We start from the raw sequence: 14,499 nt of genomic DNA, 5'->3' as shown, positions 1-14,499 counted from the left end.
ATTTGGTTACTCCCAAATGCATATTATTGGGGGCATAAATATTTCCAGTTGTTAGAAGTTCTTGTTGGATGGATCTCTTTATTATCATATAGTGCCTTTTTTCATCTCTTGTTACAGTCTTTGGTTTAAAATCTAGTTTGTCTGATATAAAAGTATGGCTACTCCAGCTTTCTTTTGACATCCATTAGCATAATAAATGGTTTTCCATTCCTTCACTTTCCAGCTGGAGGTGTCTTTAGGTCTAAAATAAGTCTCTTGTAGGCAGCATATAGATAGGTCTTTTTTTTTTTTTTTTTTTTTAATCCATTCTGATACCCTGTGTCTTTTGATTGGAGCAGTTAGCCCATTTACATTCAGAGTGATTATTGATATGAATTTAGTTCCTGTAAATACAATATGAATTGTATTACCTGTAACATCAGGAGATTTTCTGGAGATTTTCTCTGCTCCTTTCTAGTCTTTGTTGCTTTTGATCTGTCCTTCCCACTCAAAGAGTCCCCTTACTAGTTCCTGCAGGACTGGTTTAGTGGTCACTAACTCCTTTAGTTTTTGTTCAGAAACTCTTTATCTCTCCTATTCTGAATGATAGCCTTGCTGGATAAGGTGTTCTTGGCTGCATATTGAACATATCATGCCACTCCTTTCTGGTCTGCCAAGTTTCTGTGGGGAGATCTGCTACTAACCTTATTTGTCTTATAGGTTGGGAATATCTTTTCCCTTGCTGCTTTCAGGATTCTTTCCTTATCTTTGTATTTTGTAAATTTTATTATGATAAAATCTTGGTGTTGGCCTGCTTTTGTTGATTTTGATGGGCGTTCTCTGTGCCTCTTGGATTTTGTTGTCTGTTTCCTTTCCCAGATTATGGAAGTTTTTAGCTATTGTTTGCTGAAATAAACCTGCCCCTTTTTCCTTCTTATTCTGGAACTCCTATGATATGAATGCTACGCTTTATGGAGCCGCTGTGTTCCCTACATCTACATTTGTGATCCAATATTTTTCTTTCCCTCTTCTTTTCAGCTTCATTATTCTCCATCATTTTATCTTCTATATTACTTAGTTATTCCTTTGCTTCTTTCATCTTTGTCATTACATCCCGTTTTTGCATCTCAGTTATAGCATTTTTGAATTTCAGCCTGACTAGCTTTGAGGTCTTTTATCTCTGTGGTAAGGGACTTCCTGGTGTCTTCTATGCTTTTCTCATGCCCAGCTAGTGTCCATATGATTGTTGTTTTAAATTCTGGTTCAGTCATATTACTTATATGTGTTTTGATTAAATCCCTGTCTGTGATCTCTTGTTCTTTCTTTCAGGATGAATTCCTCCGTCTTGGCATTTTGTGTAGGGCTCTGTCTTCTGTGTGTTATAAAAGCCTGTTATGTTTCCTGCTCTTGAGAGTATTGGCTATATTAAGAAGTCATACTGTCTAGGGCCTGCCGCTTCAGGAATTGTTTCTGGTATATGCTTTGTGTACTCGACTGTTGTGTTTGGCTGTTTCTTCCCTTAGGTCAGTCCTCTGCAGAGTTTCTCTGTGCTGCAGTGGGGAGTGTTTTGACCTTGTCCACGGTGTGGCAAGTTTTAACTCAGTATGTTTTGGTCGGCTAATTGTTAAAAGAGGCTAGATCCTATTTTTCCTAGAACTGAAGCTTTGTAGCACTCTATGATCAGTAGATTTGTTGCGTGTGGGTGGTGAGAGGTTGTGCTGGTCTTCTGGGGGAGTGGCCCACTGCTGCTCTGACTCTCAGGCACACTTGCCCTCGTTCAGAAGCACCTGCAGAGCACAGAGGGAAGGGCTTGGTGAAAGTGGCTCAAGCTTCCACTCTGGGTGCTTTGCTGCTCACTGAAGTCCTCCTGTGCTGATGGGCGAGGAAAACATGGCATCAGCCGGCTCTTTAGTCCCCATAGAGGGGAGTTCATGCCTTCCGCTGTTCAGGAAACCCTCACAGAAGAGCGAACGTTCTCCCCTCATGTGTCCCAGGCTTCCCTCAGATCTCTGCCTTCACCCTGTCTGTGTCTGGGCTCTCTGCCCACCTGGTGCAGTGCTCCTATTTTTTATATCAGGTGCGCTGGCTGGGTTTCAAAACTCCAAATTTTAGGGACCCAGCCGGGCATGGACCTACACTGATCCTCTGGGGAAGGGTCTCACTGTGCTGTGGCTGGTGCCAGTTTGTCCCAGCAGGGCAGTTGCATGAAAGCTTAGAGGCTTGGAGTTTATGGTAAAGTGCAGCAGAAAGCCAGTGTCCAGCGTAGCTGCCCTGAGCAGCTGCCTTTGCTCCTAGGCTAATGAACAGGGCAGCTCAGGGTATCTGTTGGCTTTTTTGTCCCTGGAGAGCCAGTGCCACCTCTCCCAAATGCACTGCAAGAAGGGGTGCGGTCTCTCTCAGTGCAACCCAAGGGATCCTCAGAGCACACTATCTGCACCCATGTCGTTCTCCTTCTGCACAGGAGCACCTCTGTGACTCCCAGGCCCCACCCCAGCAACAGCGTGGACTTCTAAACCTTCAGACTTTGAGCTCCGTTGCTTGTAAAAACTTGAGATTATCAGCCCCTGTCATTTTCCCTGTCAGTGGTTTTGGGGAAGTGTTGTTCTTGTGCAATGCTTTGCACCCTGCTTGCTGTCCCTTGCATGTACATGCGCTTGCTATCTCTCTCTCTCTCTCTCTCTCTCTCTCTCTCTCTCTTTCTCTTTCTCTCTTTCTCTCTTTCCCTCCCTCCCTCTCTCTCCCCCCCCATCCCCGCCATCTCTTTCTCTCCTTTCTTCCCTGTCCCTAATCAGGGCTCCCTCCCCTCCTCAGTACAGCTGATTCTTTTCTCCCCCAAATCCCATCCCTTCATCTCCTACCTTCCACAGTTTGGCTTCTTTTCTCCCTCTAGTTGCAGTTTGTTCTTAGTTCTCAGATTTCCTGGGTGTTCACAATGACTTAGTATTTATCTACTGGTATTCGAGGGACAAGGCAAGCATAAGGTCCTGCTACTATACTACTCTGCCATCTTAACTCCTCCCCAACTAATCACATTTTTATTTTTGTTTATTATTTTTTTAAAAGTAGGCTTCATGCCCAGCATGGATCCCAATACAGGGCTTGGACTCAAAACCCTGAGATCAAAACCTGAGTTGACACTTAAGAGTCAGACACTTAACTGACTGAGCCACCCAGGTGCCCCCTACTAGTCACATTTTTGTTTTTAAAGTTTATTTATTTTGAGAGAGTGAGCGAGAGCAGGATAAGGGCAGAGAGAGAGGGAGAGAGAGAATTCCAAGCAGGCTTTGCACTGTCAGCTTGGAGCCTGACACGGGGCTTGAACTTGAGAACTGTGAGGTCGTGACCTGAGCCGAAATCAAGAGTGGGACGCTTAACTGACTGAGCCACCCCGGTACCCCCAGTCACATTTTTTAATAGTTGAAATCCTATGTTGTTTTGTCTTTTGCTTTTTTATGTAATATTCTCAATATTTTTCCACATTAATAGTTTTTAATGTGTACACAATGAAAATATAGGGATATCATAATTTAATTTTTATTTTTTTATTAGGAAACATTTAAGTTTCCAGTTTCTGCCATGATAAATATTACCATGAAGAACATTTTTACAGTCTGTATTATTGTGTATTTTATGGGCCCAGAAAGCTTCTGCTGTTGTGTATTTTAAGTTCACACTAACCTCTTTAGAATAAAGTGTAACAATTTTTTTACTATCTTTCTGCCTCTTAGAATTAATTAATGAATTCAATAATTTATTAAAAAGTGGGTGTGTTTATTTTTATTTTTTATGTTTATTTATTTTTGAGAAAGACAGACAGAGGTTAGTGGGAGAGGGGCAGAGAGAGAGGGACACATAGAATCCGAAGCAGCTTTCAGGCTCTGAGTTGTCAGCATAGAGCCCGACATGGGGCTTGAACTCACAAACCGTGATATCATGACCTGAGCCGAAGTCGGACACTTACCTGACTGAGCCACCCAGGTGCCCCTATGTATTTTTAAATGGTTGTGTTGCTATTGCTGTGTGTTAGATAATATTTTTTTTTCCTGAATCAAATGTGGCCCTGTATATTTTTTAGAGTATAAAATGTTAAAGGTGGTAATGTATTCTGCAAATTTTGTGCAACTTTTGATCTTGTGTTAATGCCAAATGTGTACTTTTAACGTTGCTGATACCTGAAATTCTTCTAAAGTTAAAAATTAAGGATTTTTCAAGAACAGCTAGCAAGGAAGCTATTAAAGATTATTACTAGAATAGTTTCAGAAGGATGCAGGAATCAATTTGAAGAGACCCCTACTGGTCAGAAATGGGACAGTTTAACTATTAATCAGAGTGACTGAAATGGATTGAAATATATCAAATAACTCTTAATCTGTGAAATAATAATATATACGCAAATTAATTTGTCACTACTTCAGGATGGTAGGTAGTGAACTCTTTATTATGAGAACTGGTAAATAAGGAGAGAATTAAGCATTTAGCCTGATTTTCCTATGTGAAGTACATTGGTGAATAACCAAATAAGTGAACAGGATTTTCTTTTTGTAGAAGTGTTCTCACAATTGAAGAATTGATACATTTGAATATCTCCATTTGTAACCACCTAATGGATAAATGGTTATGGGCATTGAACAACAGCAGACACTACACAAATAGTCGACCAAATTTTGTGTGGCTCCTGATGAAAGAACTCATCACTGCATAATAAGTGGTAGCATCCTAACAAAAAGAATCAGAATTTAGATAAAGCCTTTACATCCTTTGATTTGTAGAACATATAGAAGAACAGGTTAAAGAACACCATGAGAATTAAGTCTGCAAAATTCAGACTGGAAAACTACCAGGACAGAAATTTAGGACAAAACTTGGTTTCTTCACCTTAAAAATTGCTCTTAGGGGTGCCTGGGTGGCTCAGTCAGGTGTGTGGCCGCCTCTTGATTTTGGCTCAGGTTATGATCTCACAGTTCGTGAGATGGAACCCTGAGTAGGGCTTCATGATGATGGTGCAGAGCCTGCTTGGGATTCTCTCCCTCCCGCTCTCTCTGCCCCTCTGCCACTTGGGCTCACGTTCTCTCTCTGTCTCTCAAAATAAATAAACTTTAAGAAACACATAAAGTTAAAAAAAAAAAAAGACATCTTGTAGCTTAAAAGAGGCTTAAAAGACATCTGCATCAACCATAGTATGTGGATCTTATTAGGATCTGTTCACACACACAAAAGTTGTAAAACTCTTTTTTTTTTTTTTTTAATTTTTTTTTTCAACGTTTTTATTTATTTTTGGGACAGAGAGAGACAGAGCATGAACGGGGGAGGGGCAGAGAGAGAGGGAGACACAGAATCGGAAACAGGCTCCAGGCTCCGAGCCATCAGCCCAGAGCCTGACGCGGGGCTCGAACTCACGGACCGCGAGATCGTGACCTGGCTGAAGTCGGACGCTTAACCGACTGCGCCACCCAGGCGCCCCACAAAAGTTGTAAAACTTTTAACAGTTGGAAATTGAGGATATTTGATGATATCCTCAATTGTTTATTATTTTTTTGTAATGGTGGTTTATCTGTGTTTTTAAAAAGCTCTTGTCTCAGAATACATACAGAAATACTTATGAATGAAATTATTTTGTCTGAGATTTTCATCAAATTAACATGGAGGTGAAGAGATATTGGTGCAGGTAGAGATAAGACAAGGTTGACTGAGTTGATAATTGCTGAAGGTGGACAATGAATATGTGGACATTTATTGTACTTTTTTTTTTCTACCTTTGCACGTGTTTGAAATTTTCTTTAATGTTTGAAAAACTAAGGAGAACCTTGAAAAACATCTAGGACCAGTCATGGAAACATTGTCAGCTTCTGAGGAAGGAGTTTTAGACTGTGGCATATTCCCTTTTTAAACATTTTAGTACAGTCTCTACAAAAGCATTTGATCACTGGGTGAAAAAAAAAAGTATTTGTGGCATATTATCTTTGTTAGGTAATAATCACAAAAGATACTTTGAATCAGACCGTGAAGTCAGAATACCAGTGACCAGTGCTTTCCTGGAGGGTGTTTCTTAGGAGCATTTGCTTTAGCCCTTGCTTCACTAATTTTGCTAGTAGGCTACATATTTTATTTTTAAATTATTTTAAAATTTTATTTCTTTAAAAAAATTTTATTTTTTTAAATGTATTCTTTTTTTTTTTTTAATTTTTTTTTTCAACGTTTATTTATTTTTGGGACAGAGAGAGACAGAGCATGAACGGGGGAGGGGCAGAGAGAGAGGGAGACACAGAATCGGAAACAGGCTCCAGGCTCTGAGCCATCAGCCCAGAGCCTGACGCGGGGCTCGAACTCCCGGACCGCGAGATCGTGACCTGGCTGAAGTCGGACGCTTAACCGACTGCGCCACCCAGGCGCCCCTTAAATGTATTCTTTAAAAAATATTTTTTTAATTTATTTTTTTAACGTTTACTTATTTTTGAGACAGAGAGAGAACATGAATGGGGGAGGGGCAGAGAGAGAGGGAGACACAGAATCGGAAGCAGGCTCCAGGCTCTGAGCCATCAGCCCAGAGCCCGACGCGGGGCTCGAACTCACGGACCGCGAGATTGTGACCTGAGCTGAAGTCGGACGCTTAACCGACTGAGCCACCCAGGCGCCCCTAAAAAAATATTTTAAGTTTATTTATTTTGAGAGTGTGTGAGGGGGAGGGGCAAAGAGAGGGGGAGAGAGAGAATCCCAAGCAGGCTCCACACTGCCAGCGCAGAGCCTGATGCGGGGTTTGATGCCACAAACTGTGAGATCATGACTGGGGCCAAAAGAGGCTGACCTTAACCCACTGAGCCATCTAGGTGCCCCTGATTTTTATTTTAGAGAGTGAGAGCACAAGACAGGGGAGAGGGGCAGAGAATCTTACGCAGGCTCCATGCGTGGAGTCTGATGTGGGGCTCAATGCCACAACCCTGGGATCATGACCTGAGCTGAAATCAAGAGTCAGAACCAACTGAGCCATCCAAGCTCCCTGCTAGTAGGCTACATATTTTAATGTGCAAGAAGATACATTGTTATATTTGCTTTACTCAGCCTTTAAGAAATACCAAATGACCAAAATCATACTGGGCCTTTAACAATTCTTTACCAAATAAATGAACAATTAAGTTGACATCAGGAAATTTTTCAAAAAAAAAAAAAAAAAAAAATTCCAAGCCTGAAACTTGGGTGGATACTTATGCTGCTTTATGTTTCTCATGCTTTTCAGATTATCTTGAACATTCACAAAATTTATGTTCCTGATGAATTTTCTGAGCCATAAAGAAAAGGTTTATTCTTCCTGATTTCAGAAGGTATACATCTGTACATGCACATACATGAATTACCATTTTTGGAAAACATTATTAAACAATTAGAAAAGTTTCAGTACTTGGAATGTCTGGCTGGCTCAGTTGGTAGAACGTGTGACTCTTGATTTCATGGTTATGAGTTCAAGCCCCACATTGGGTATAGAGATTACTTTTAAAAAAAAAAAAAAAGAGGAAAGTTTCAACCCTTGAAAGCTTAACTCTCCACTAGAGAAACTTGACTATCTCTAATGATATAACTTCATTATTTCATCTGATGCTTTAGAAGAGATGTAAATTATTCGCAAGAGTTTCAAGGTCTGAGTACTCATAGTAAAAAAGAGAAAGAGGGTCACATGAGAGTAGAGACAGACATATTTAGTTTTCTACCACTTCAGTGCAAGTGTGGAATATATTTTTCTTCTGTATTTCAGCCTCCAAAGCCCACAGTCACCCAGATGCAGCAGCTGAAGTGCTTTGTAATTAGTCTTCTATTCTTCCCTCAATTAGAATTCCTGTATACTGAGGAATCTTACCAAATGTTGATCTAATTATCTGATTAAAAAAAAAATCAGTGACACTCTGAATGACTGATTAGTGTAATTCACTTATTGATTGTGAAGTGAAAGAGGAATAAATCTCTAGCTAGCAAAAGGAGGACACAGGGTAATTTTGAATAGGAAGCCATCTTGACCTCCCCCACCCGCTCCCCCTCAGAGTTCTCTATTCTGAAAAGTATATTATGTCAACATTTTTTAGCATGCAACCAGCATATAAAATAAAAGTATTCCAGAGACCTTTCAGAACAGGTGAATAATCAATAATCAGAATGTCTTATCTAATTTTATATATTTTAAAAGTTTCCATATGAATAAATTTACAAATTAGAGAAAATAGGAATATTATTGTTATTTTTTCTTTACAAAATGTGGTCCCCATACACCTAGGGGTCAATGAAATACCTCTGTGGAGAGGGTGGGTTGGCATTGTGCATTTGGATATTTAGCAGAATGAAAGTTTTATTGTTATTCTGTAAAATTACCCTTCTAATCTTAGTAAGTATTTTTTATTGGGTATAAAATCCTTGTTGTGAATTTGAAATTAATTTTTTTTTTCTTGTAGAATGGCAGAATTTAGTGACATTGGGAAGCTTTTCAAACGTGGTTCCCTGTAGTCACCCATTCATTTGTACACTGAATCAAGTGAAGTTGTACTCTACAAATGTTCAGAAAGAAGGACAGGGATCACAAAGTCTCAGAGTGGAAAAAGTACCATCATTTGATGAAACAGGTATGTATAAATCTTTTAAAATCATTTTTTTTCAGGACGCCTGAGTGGCTCAATCGGTTAAGCATCTGACTTCAGCTCAGGTCATGATCTTGTGGTCCGTGAGTTCGAGCCCACGTCGGGCTCTGTGCTGACAGCTCAGAGCCGGGAGCCTGCTTCAGATTCTGTGTCTGTCTGTCTGTCTCTCTCTCTCTCTCTCTCTCTCTCTCTGCCTCTCTCTGCCCCTCCCCCACTCATGCTCTTTCTCTGTCTCTCTGAAATGAATAAATGTTAAAAAAAAAAAATCATTTTGTCTAGACCAAAATAGCTTGAATAAGATTATTTGTCCCTTGCATGTTCCATAGAACTTTTGTACAAAACTTTCTGAATTAGTGTTTACTTTGTGGAAAGCTATTAGACTGCTGATTTACTTTCATTTAGTTTTTCTGTTTCTTTTTGATTCAGTTTTGGTAAGTTCTATTTTTTTCTGGGAGCTTATCGAATTAAACTAAATTTTTAATTTATTGGATCAAGTTCAATATACTCTGTATATTCTGAGCAGCATTTATAGTTATATCCCTTTTTTTCATTCCTAATGGTGTTTGTCATTTTCTTGATTATTCTTGCCAGAACTGTGTCCGTTTTATTATGTTCCCAAGTAATAATTTTTTTCTTTGAATCCTTATATTGTATGTTTATTTCCTATTTTATTAATTTTTACTTTTACCTAAATTAAATCTTCCTGCTTTCTTTGTATTTATTCTGTCATTCATTTTTAAATTATCTTGTAGTGGGGTGCCTGGGTGGCTCAGTTGGGTGAATGTCCAACTTCATCTCAGGTCATGATCTCACTGTTCATGGGTTCGAGCCTGTATCTGGCTTGCTGCTGTCAGTGCAGAGCCCGCATCGGATCCTCTATCCGCCCCGGCTGTGCCCCTCCCCCACTTGTGCTCTCTTTCTCTCAAAAATAAACATTAAAAAAAGATTTTAAATTTAAAAAAATAAAATAAAAATAAATTATCAGGTAGCTATTTTGCTTATTAATTCTGAACTTTCCTTCTTTTCTAAAGTAGGCATTTAAGCCATGATGGCTCTGATGGTAGATTTGACAGTTTTTTCTTTAATAGTTCTCCCTAAAATTTTGCTTTATATATTTCAAGGCTATGTTACTAGATACATAGACATTTAGCATATAACACTAATGAATTACATTCATTATTTTTATGTAACAACTTTTTTTTTTAGTGACATCTCCACCAGATTTTATTAGTATTTGCTCAGTATAAATTTTCCCATCCTTTGACTATAACCTTTTTTTGTCCTGATTTGATCATCTTTGTCTTTTAATTGGAAATTTAGTCTGTTTACATTTACTGTTATTACTGGTACGTTTGGATATATTTCTGCCAATGTATCATGAGCTTCCTTGTGTTTTTTATCTTCTATTTCTTTTTCGCCTTTTACATTTTTTCTTTTTTTCTCATTGCATTGTCCCCTCTCTCCCAGACACACACACATACATGTACTCATTTGGGAGTTATATACTATGTACTTCAGCATCTAAAGGTAATTGAAAAGTTTACATTTTTTCTGAAAAATATGAAGAAGTTAGAATGCTTTAATTCTGGTCACTTTCTCCCAACTTACACGCTATTTATTGGCTGTATTTTGTGTTTGTTCTGCTCTTTCCCTTCTATACAATATACATTGTTATTTGTTTAAATTTTTCTAGAATCTTTGTTAACTACCTTTTCTTATTTCTCTGATCTTTCTGTCTGATGTGGATCCTATAGAAGTTTCTTGAGGTGAGGATCTATCTATGGTAAAGGCACATTTAAGATGTTATTACAGTGCCTTTTGGCTTCCACTGTTGTTGAGAAGTCACATATCATGCTTTTGTTCTCATGTCTTTTGTATTGTATTGCTTTTTAAATTTGATTACCTTGGTTTTGAAAGTCTTTACTTTGGTGTAAACTGCAGTTTTACTGTGTATATTTCTGCGTACTAGGTATGTATTACTATGTGTTTATTTTGCTTGAGATTTGTTGGGCTTCCAGGATCTGAGAATTGATTTTACTCTATAGTTTTGTCACTCTCCCTTCAAGTATTACCTTTTCTCAATTCTCTCTCTCTCTTTTTTTTTTAAAGTTTATTTACTTATTTATTTTTAAGTAATCTCTTTACCCAATGTGGGACTCCCAACTGTCAACCCTGAGATCATGAGTCACATGCTCCACCAACTGAGCCAGCCAGCCACCTCGCTTTCAGTTCTCTTTTACTCCTTTTGGAACTCTAACTAGAATTATGTTAGGTTTTCGTTCTTTATTTTCCATGCCTCTAAGCCTCTTTGTCATATTGTATTTCTTTATTTTTCTGGCCTGAATTCTGAATTATTTTCATAAGTCTACTTGGTTTACTAATTCCCTTGTTTGTTGCCTCTCATCTGCTGGTTGATATGTATGTTGGGTTTTTAATTTCACTGATTATATTTTTCATTTCTAGAAATTGTTTATTTTTCATCTTGCTTGTTTGGTCTCTTGTTCCTTATGTTCGTAAGTCCAAACGTCTCTTTTATTCTCTTTTAGTACCGTATTAAACATGTCTTATATTCTGTGACTGAAAATTCTTCTGTCTGAAATTTTTGGTTCTAACTGTATTATCTTTTTTCCTCTGTTCATGCACTTATTCATGATGCCATATCTGTTTTTTAACTGAGAGTTGTTCATTTTCCATGCAGTTTTATATTTTGGAACTCTGAAATCTTTCTGGATTGAAGATGCAGTCCTGCATAGAGTTTGCTTCTGCCTCTGTTAGCGGCTGGGACTCTAGCTTGGGACCAAATTAAATTAAATTCTTTGCCCTAGATTATTTAGACCACTTTGGTAGCATGAATTTAGACTGCAAACTTGAGTGAGAGCTGACTTATCCTTAGGATTTTCAGGGTTTTTTTTTTCATCCTCACTATTTAACAGCGAAGTAAAGGCTGACATGCTTTCTTGCTGTTCCCTTCTGTGTGTATTTTTTTTTTTTTTTTTTTTTCAGTTCAGAGTTATACGTTGTGTTGCTTTTTTTCTGGGTGTCTCCTGTTAGACTTCTCATCTTAAACAGAATGTAGTTCTTATTCTCTGGTCTCTTACTTCCCTAGCAGATATGGAAGTAGAAGCTCAAGGACTATAAGCTTTAACAGAAATCTCAGGGGAAAAGTTGGCTTTGGTGTTCTCACTTATTCTGTAGAGGTCCTGCTTTCCTTTTGTTTTTGCCCTCTAAAGATAATTTTTTTTGTGAGCTTAGTAATGTGTTTGAAAACAGTTTGTTCAGGATACCTAGTTTGCTGTGCAGCATAAAAATGAAGTCCTTTATTTGTCCATTAATTTATTCAAGAAGTATTTATTGAACACTTTTTATATGGCAGCAGATGAGAATGACTGAGTTTATTACTAAAATAGAAAATTGCTGAAACAAAGTTAAGTAAACAAATGTAATACTGTAGAGTAAGTTCCCTGATAGAGGAAATAGTGTATACTGCAGGAGCACTTGGGAGGGGTACCTAACTGAGTGTTGAGTGGTTGAGAAAGTTTTCCATGAGGAGAAATGTTATCTAATTAGGGACCTAAAAGAAAGTTAGGTATTGGTGTACTGAACGGTAGAGAAAGAAGATAAACCTACAACTACCTTAGTGTGATTAGTTAGTAGACGACCTGATGGTGGGGTTGGTAGTTTTGAGAGCACAAGGGATGAATATCAGGAGATCAAGGTTTTGTTGAGGAGTTTGTACTTGGTTTTGTAGGCAGTGGGAATCTGTTAGAGCATTTTAAGTAGAGGAAGTACTTGATCAGATTTAAAATTTTAGAAAGATAATTAGCTGAAGACTGGAAAACCTATTGCAAAAGAAGGTGACTGAGATCAGTAATACAAATGAAGGTCCAGATTAGGTTAATGGCAATGCTTTTTTTTAAAGGAGTAGATGAACTCGAGATTTAGGAGCTAAATAATTAAGATTGGGTGATTGAATTTGGGGAAGAGAGGAGAGGGTCAAGTAAAGCACAGTGCCTAGTTTTGGATTAGGTGATTGTGTAGATGATTTCAGTGACTTCTAAAATTGGGAATACCAAAGCTAGAGTATATTTTCATGAGAAGGTGGTGATTTAGTTTTGGACTTCTGAATTGTAGGTGCCTCTATGACATCTTAACAGATGGACTAATGGGCAGTTGGGTATATACTGTTTTTCTTTTCTTTTTTAGAATTATGCTAGCCTTTAAAAAAAAAATGTTTATTTACTTTGAGAGAGAGCACGCGAGCTTGCACAAGTGGGCGAGGGGCAGGGAGAGAGAATCCCAAGCAGTCTCTGCACTGTCAGCATGGAGCCCAACTCAGGGCTTAACCTCACCCAACCGTGAGATCATGACCTGAGCTGAAATCAAGAGTTGTACACTTACCCAACTGAGCTGCTCATGCACCCCGGGTATACTACTTTTCTGTTGTGAGACATCATCATCTCTTGACTGGATTACTGCAGCAGTCTTCCTGGGCTCTGTGCTTCCATTCTCTTTCTTGCTCATTATATTTCAGCCCAACCAGTCTCCTTTTGGCTCTTAGAAAATACAAACCTTGTTCTTGATTAGGGCCTTTGCTCTAGTTGCTTTCTCTTTCCAAGGTGCCCTTCTACACATGGCTGACCCTTCTGGTCATTTACATCTTAGTTGAAATGTCAACTCTCCACAAAGTCACTCTTTAATCACTTCATCTAAAGTAGCCATGTCAACCTAATTTAACTCTGTGTGGGCAGCACTTAATACTGATTGGTATTTCCAATATTTATTTCTCCCACTTGTTTCCAGGTCCCATGATAGCAGGACTCAGTGCCTAGAACAGTGGTTTGCACATAGTAGTTGTTTAGTAAATATTTGTAAATGAATGAATGCCAAGTTCCTACTTGGGGAGAGACTTAGGAGTAGTTATTAGCTCTACCTAAGAGGTTACTGAAGCCATGACTATGTTTGAGACAGTACAGGAAGGGAGTTTAACTATCTTTTCTTTAGTTGGGTGTCTTTCACATGGGAATATTTTATAGATTCCTTGAGAAACCTGTACTTATGTTGCAGTGCCTGTTTTTCATGTTTTTCCCTAAGCCCCATCCTCCTTTTGGGCTTACTATGCAGTTTGAGCCAATTTCTTCTTTTTCTTGTGATGATGGAGAACTGCAGGGAGAAATATTGAGAGTTTGATATTAGAAGATGAAGGGATGGAGATTATGATGAGTCCCTGAGTTCCAGAATATTTATTGGAACATAGAAATGGAAGAAGAATGATGCCTGCATGGCTCACTCGGTTAAGTGGCCTACTCTTGATGTTGGCTCAGGTCCTGATCTTGGCGGTTGTGAGATCGAACCCCGTGTAGGGCTCCACACTCAGCACAGAGTCTGCTTGGGATTCTCACTCTCTCCCTCTCTATCTCTGCCCCTCTCCTGCTTGCGTGTGTGCACGTGCATTCTTTCTCTCTTTCAAAATAAATAAACATTAAAAAAAGAAAAGAAATGGGAGAAGAAATAAGTGATGAAATAATATAAAAGTAAAATATGTTATAATACTCTTCTGAGGTGAACATAGACTCAGGCAAAGATATTTAATGTTTCTGCTCTACAAAAGGTTTGAAACTGAAATCCACGACAAGGTTTCCTTTTTCGTCTGCTGACAAATAAAAATACAAGTTTATTTTCTTATATTAGAAATACATTTGTTTATTGATAGTTCTATTTTGGGCTCAATTTTTCAGAATTTGCTTAGGCCAAATTAGTCGTTGTTAGCCATCAGATAGACAGCAAGTAATTGCTTGATTGAAAGATAATTTGTATATTTAAGGATTTAAGATTGACTTTTGAATAATTCAAATCACGTGGTAAAGTCAGGAACAGCTCATTAAGAGGCAGAGACTTGCTAAGGAAT

General features: G+C 38.4%; 1 protein-coding gene across 2 annotated transcripts in view; it reads left to right on the top strand.

Moving 5' to 3' along the window:
• SLC30A9 (solute carrier family 30 member 9) overlaps window positions 1–14,499 on the top strand; it is an 85,228-nt gene that overhangs the window by 12,779 nt on the left and 57,950 nt on the right. For both annotated transcript variants that reach the window (XM_045056435.1, XM_023253156.2), the window contains exon 2: window positions 8,412–8,579. In XM_045056435.1, the coding sequence (XP_044912370.1) occupies window positions 8,412–8,579 (168 nt within the window). The remainder of the gene's footprint in view (window positions 1–8,411; window positions 8,580–14,499) is intronic.

Source organism: Felis catus, chromosome B1, assembly GCF_018350175.1.
Source record: "Felis catus isolate Fca126 chromosome B1, F.catus_Fca126_mat1.0, whole genome shotgun sequence".
In the NCBI taxonomy this organism is placed as follows: domain Eukaryota; kingdom Metazoa; phylum Chordata; class Mammalia; order Carnivora; family Felidae; genus Felis; species Felis catus.
Note: the sequence above shows the minus strand (reverse complement) of the source record. Positions and strands in the feature narration are given on the sequence as shown.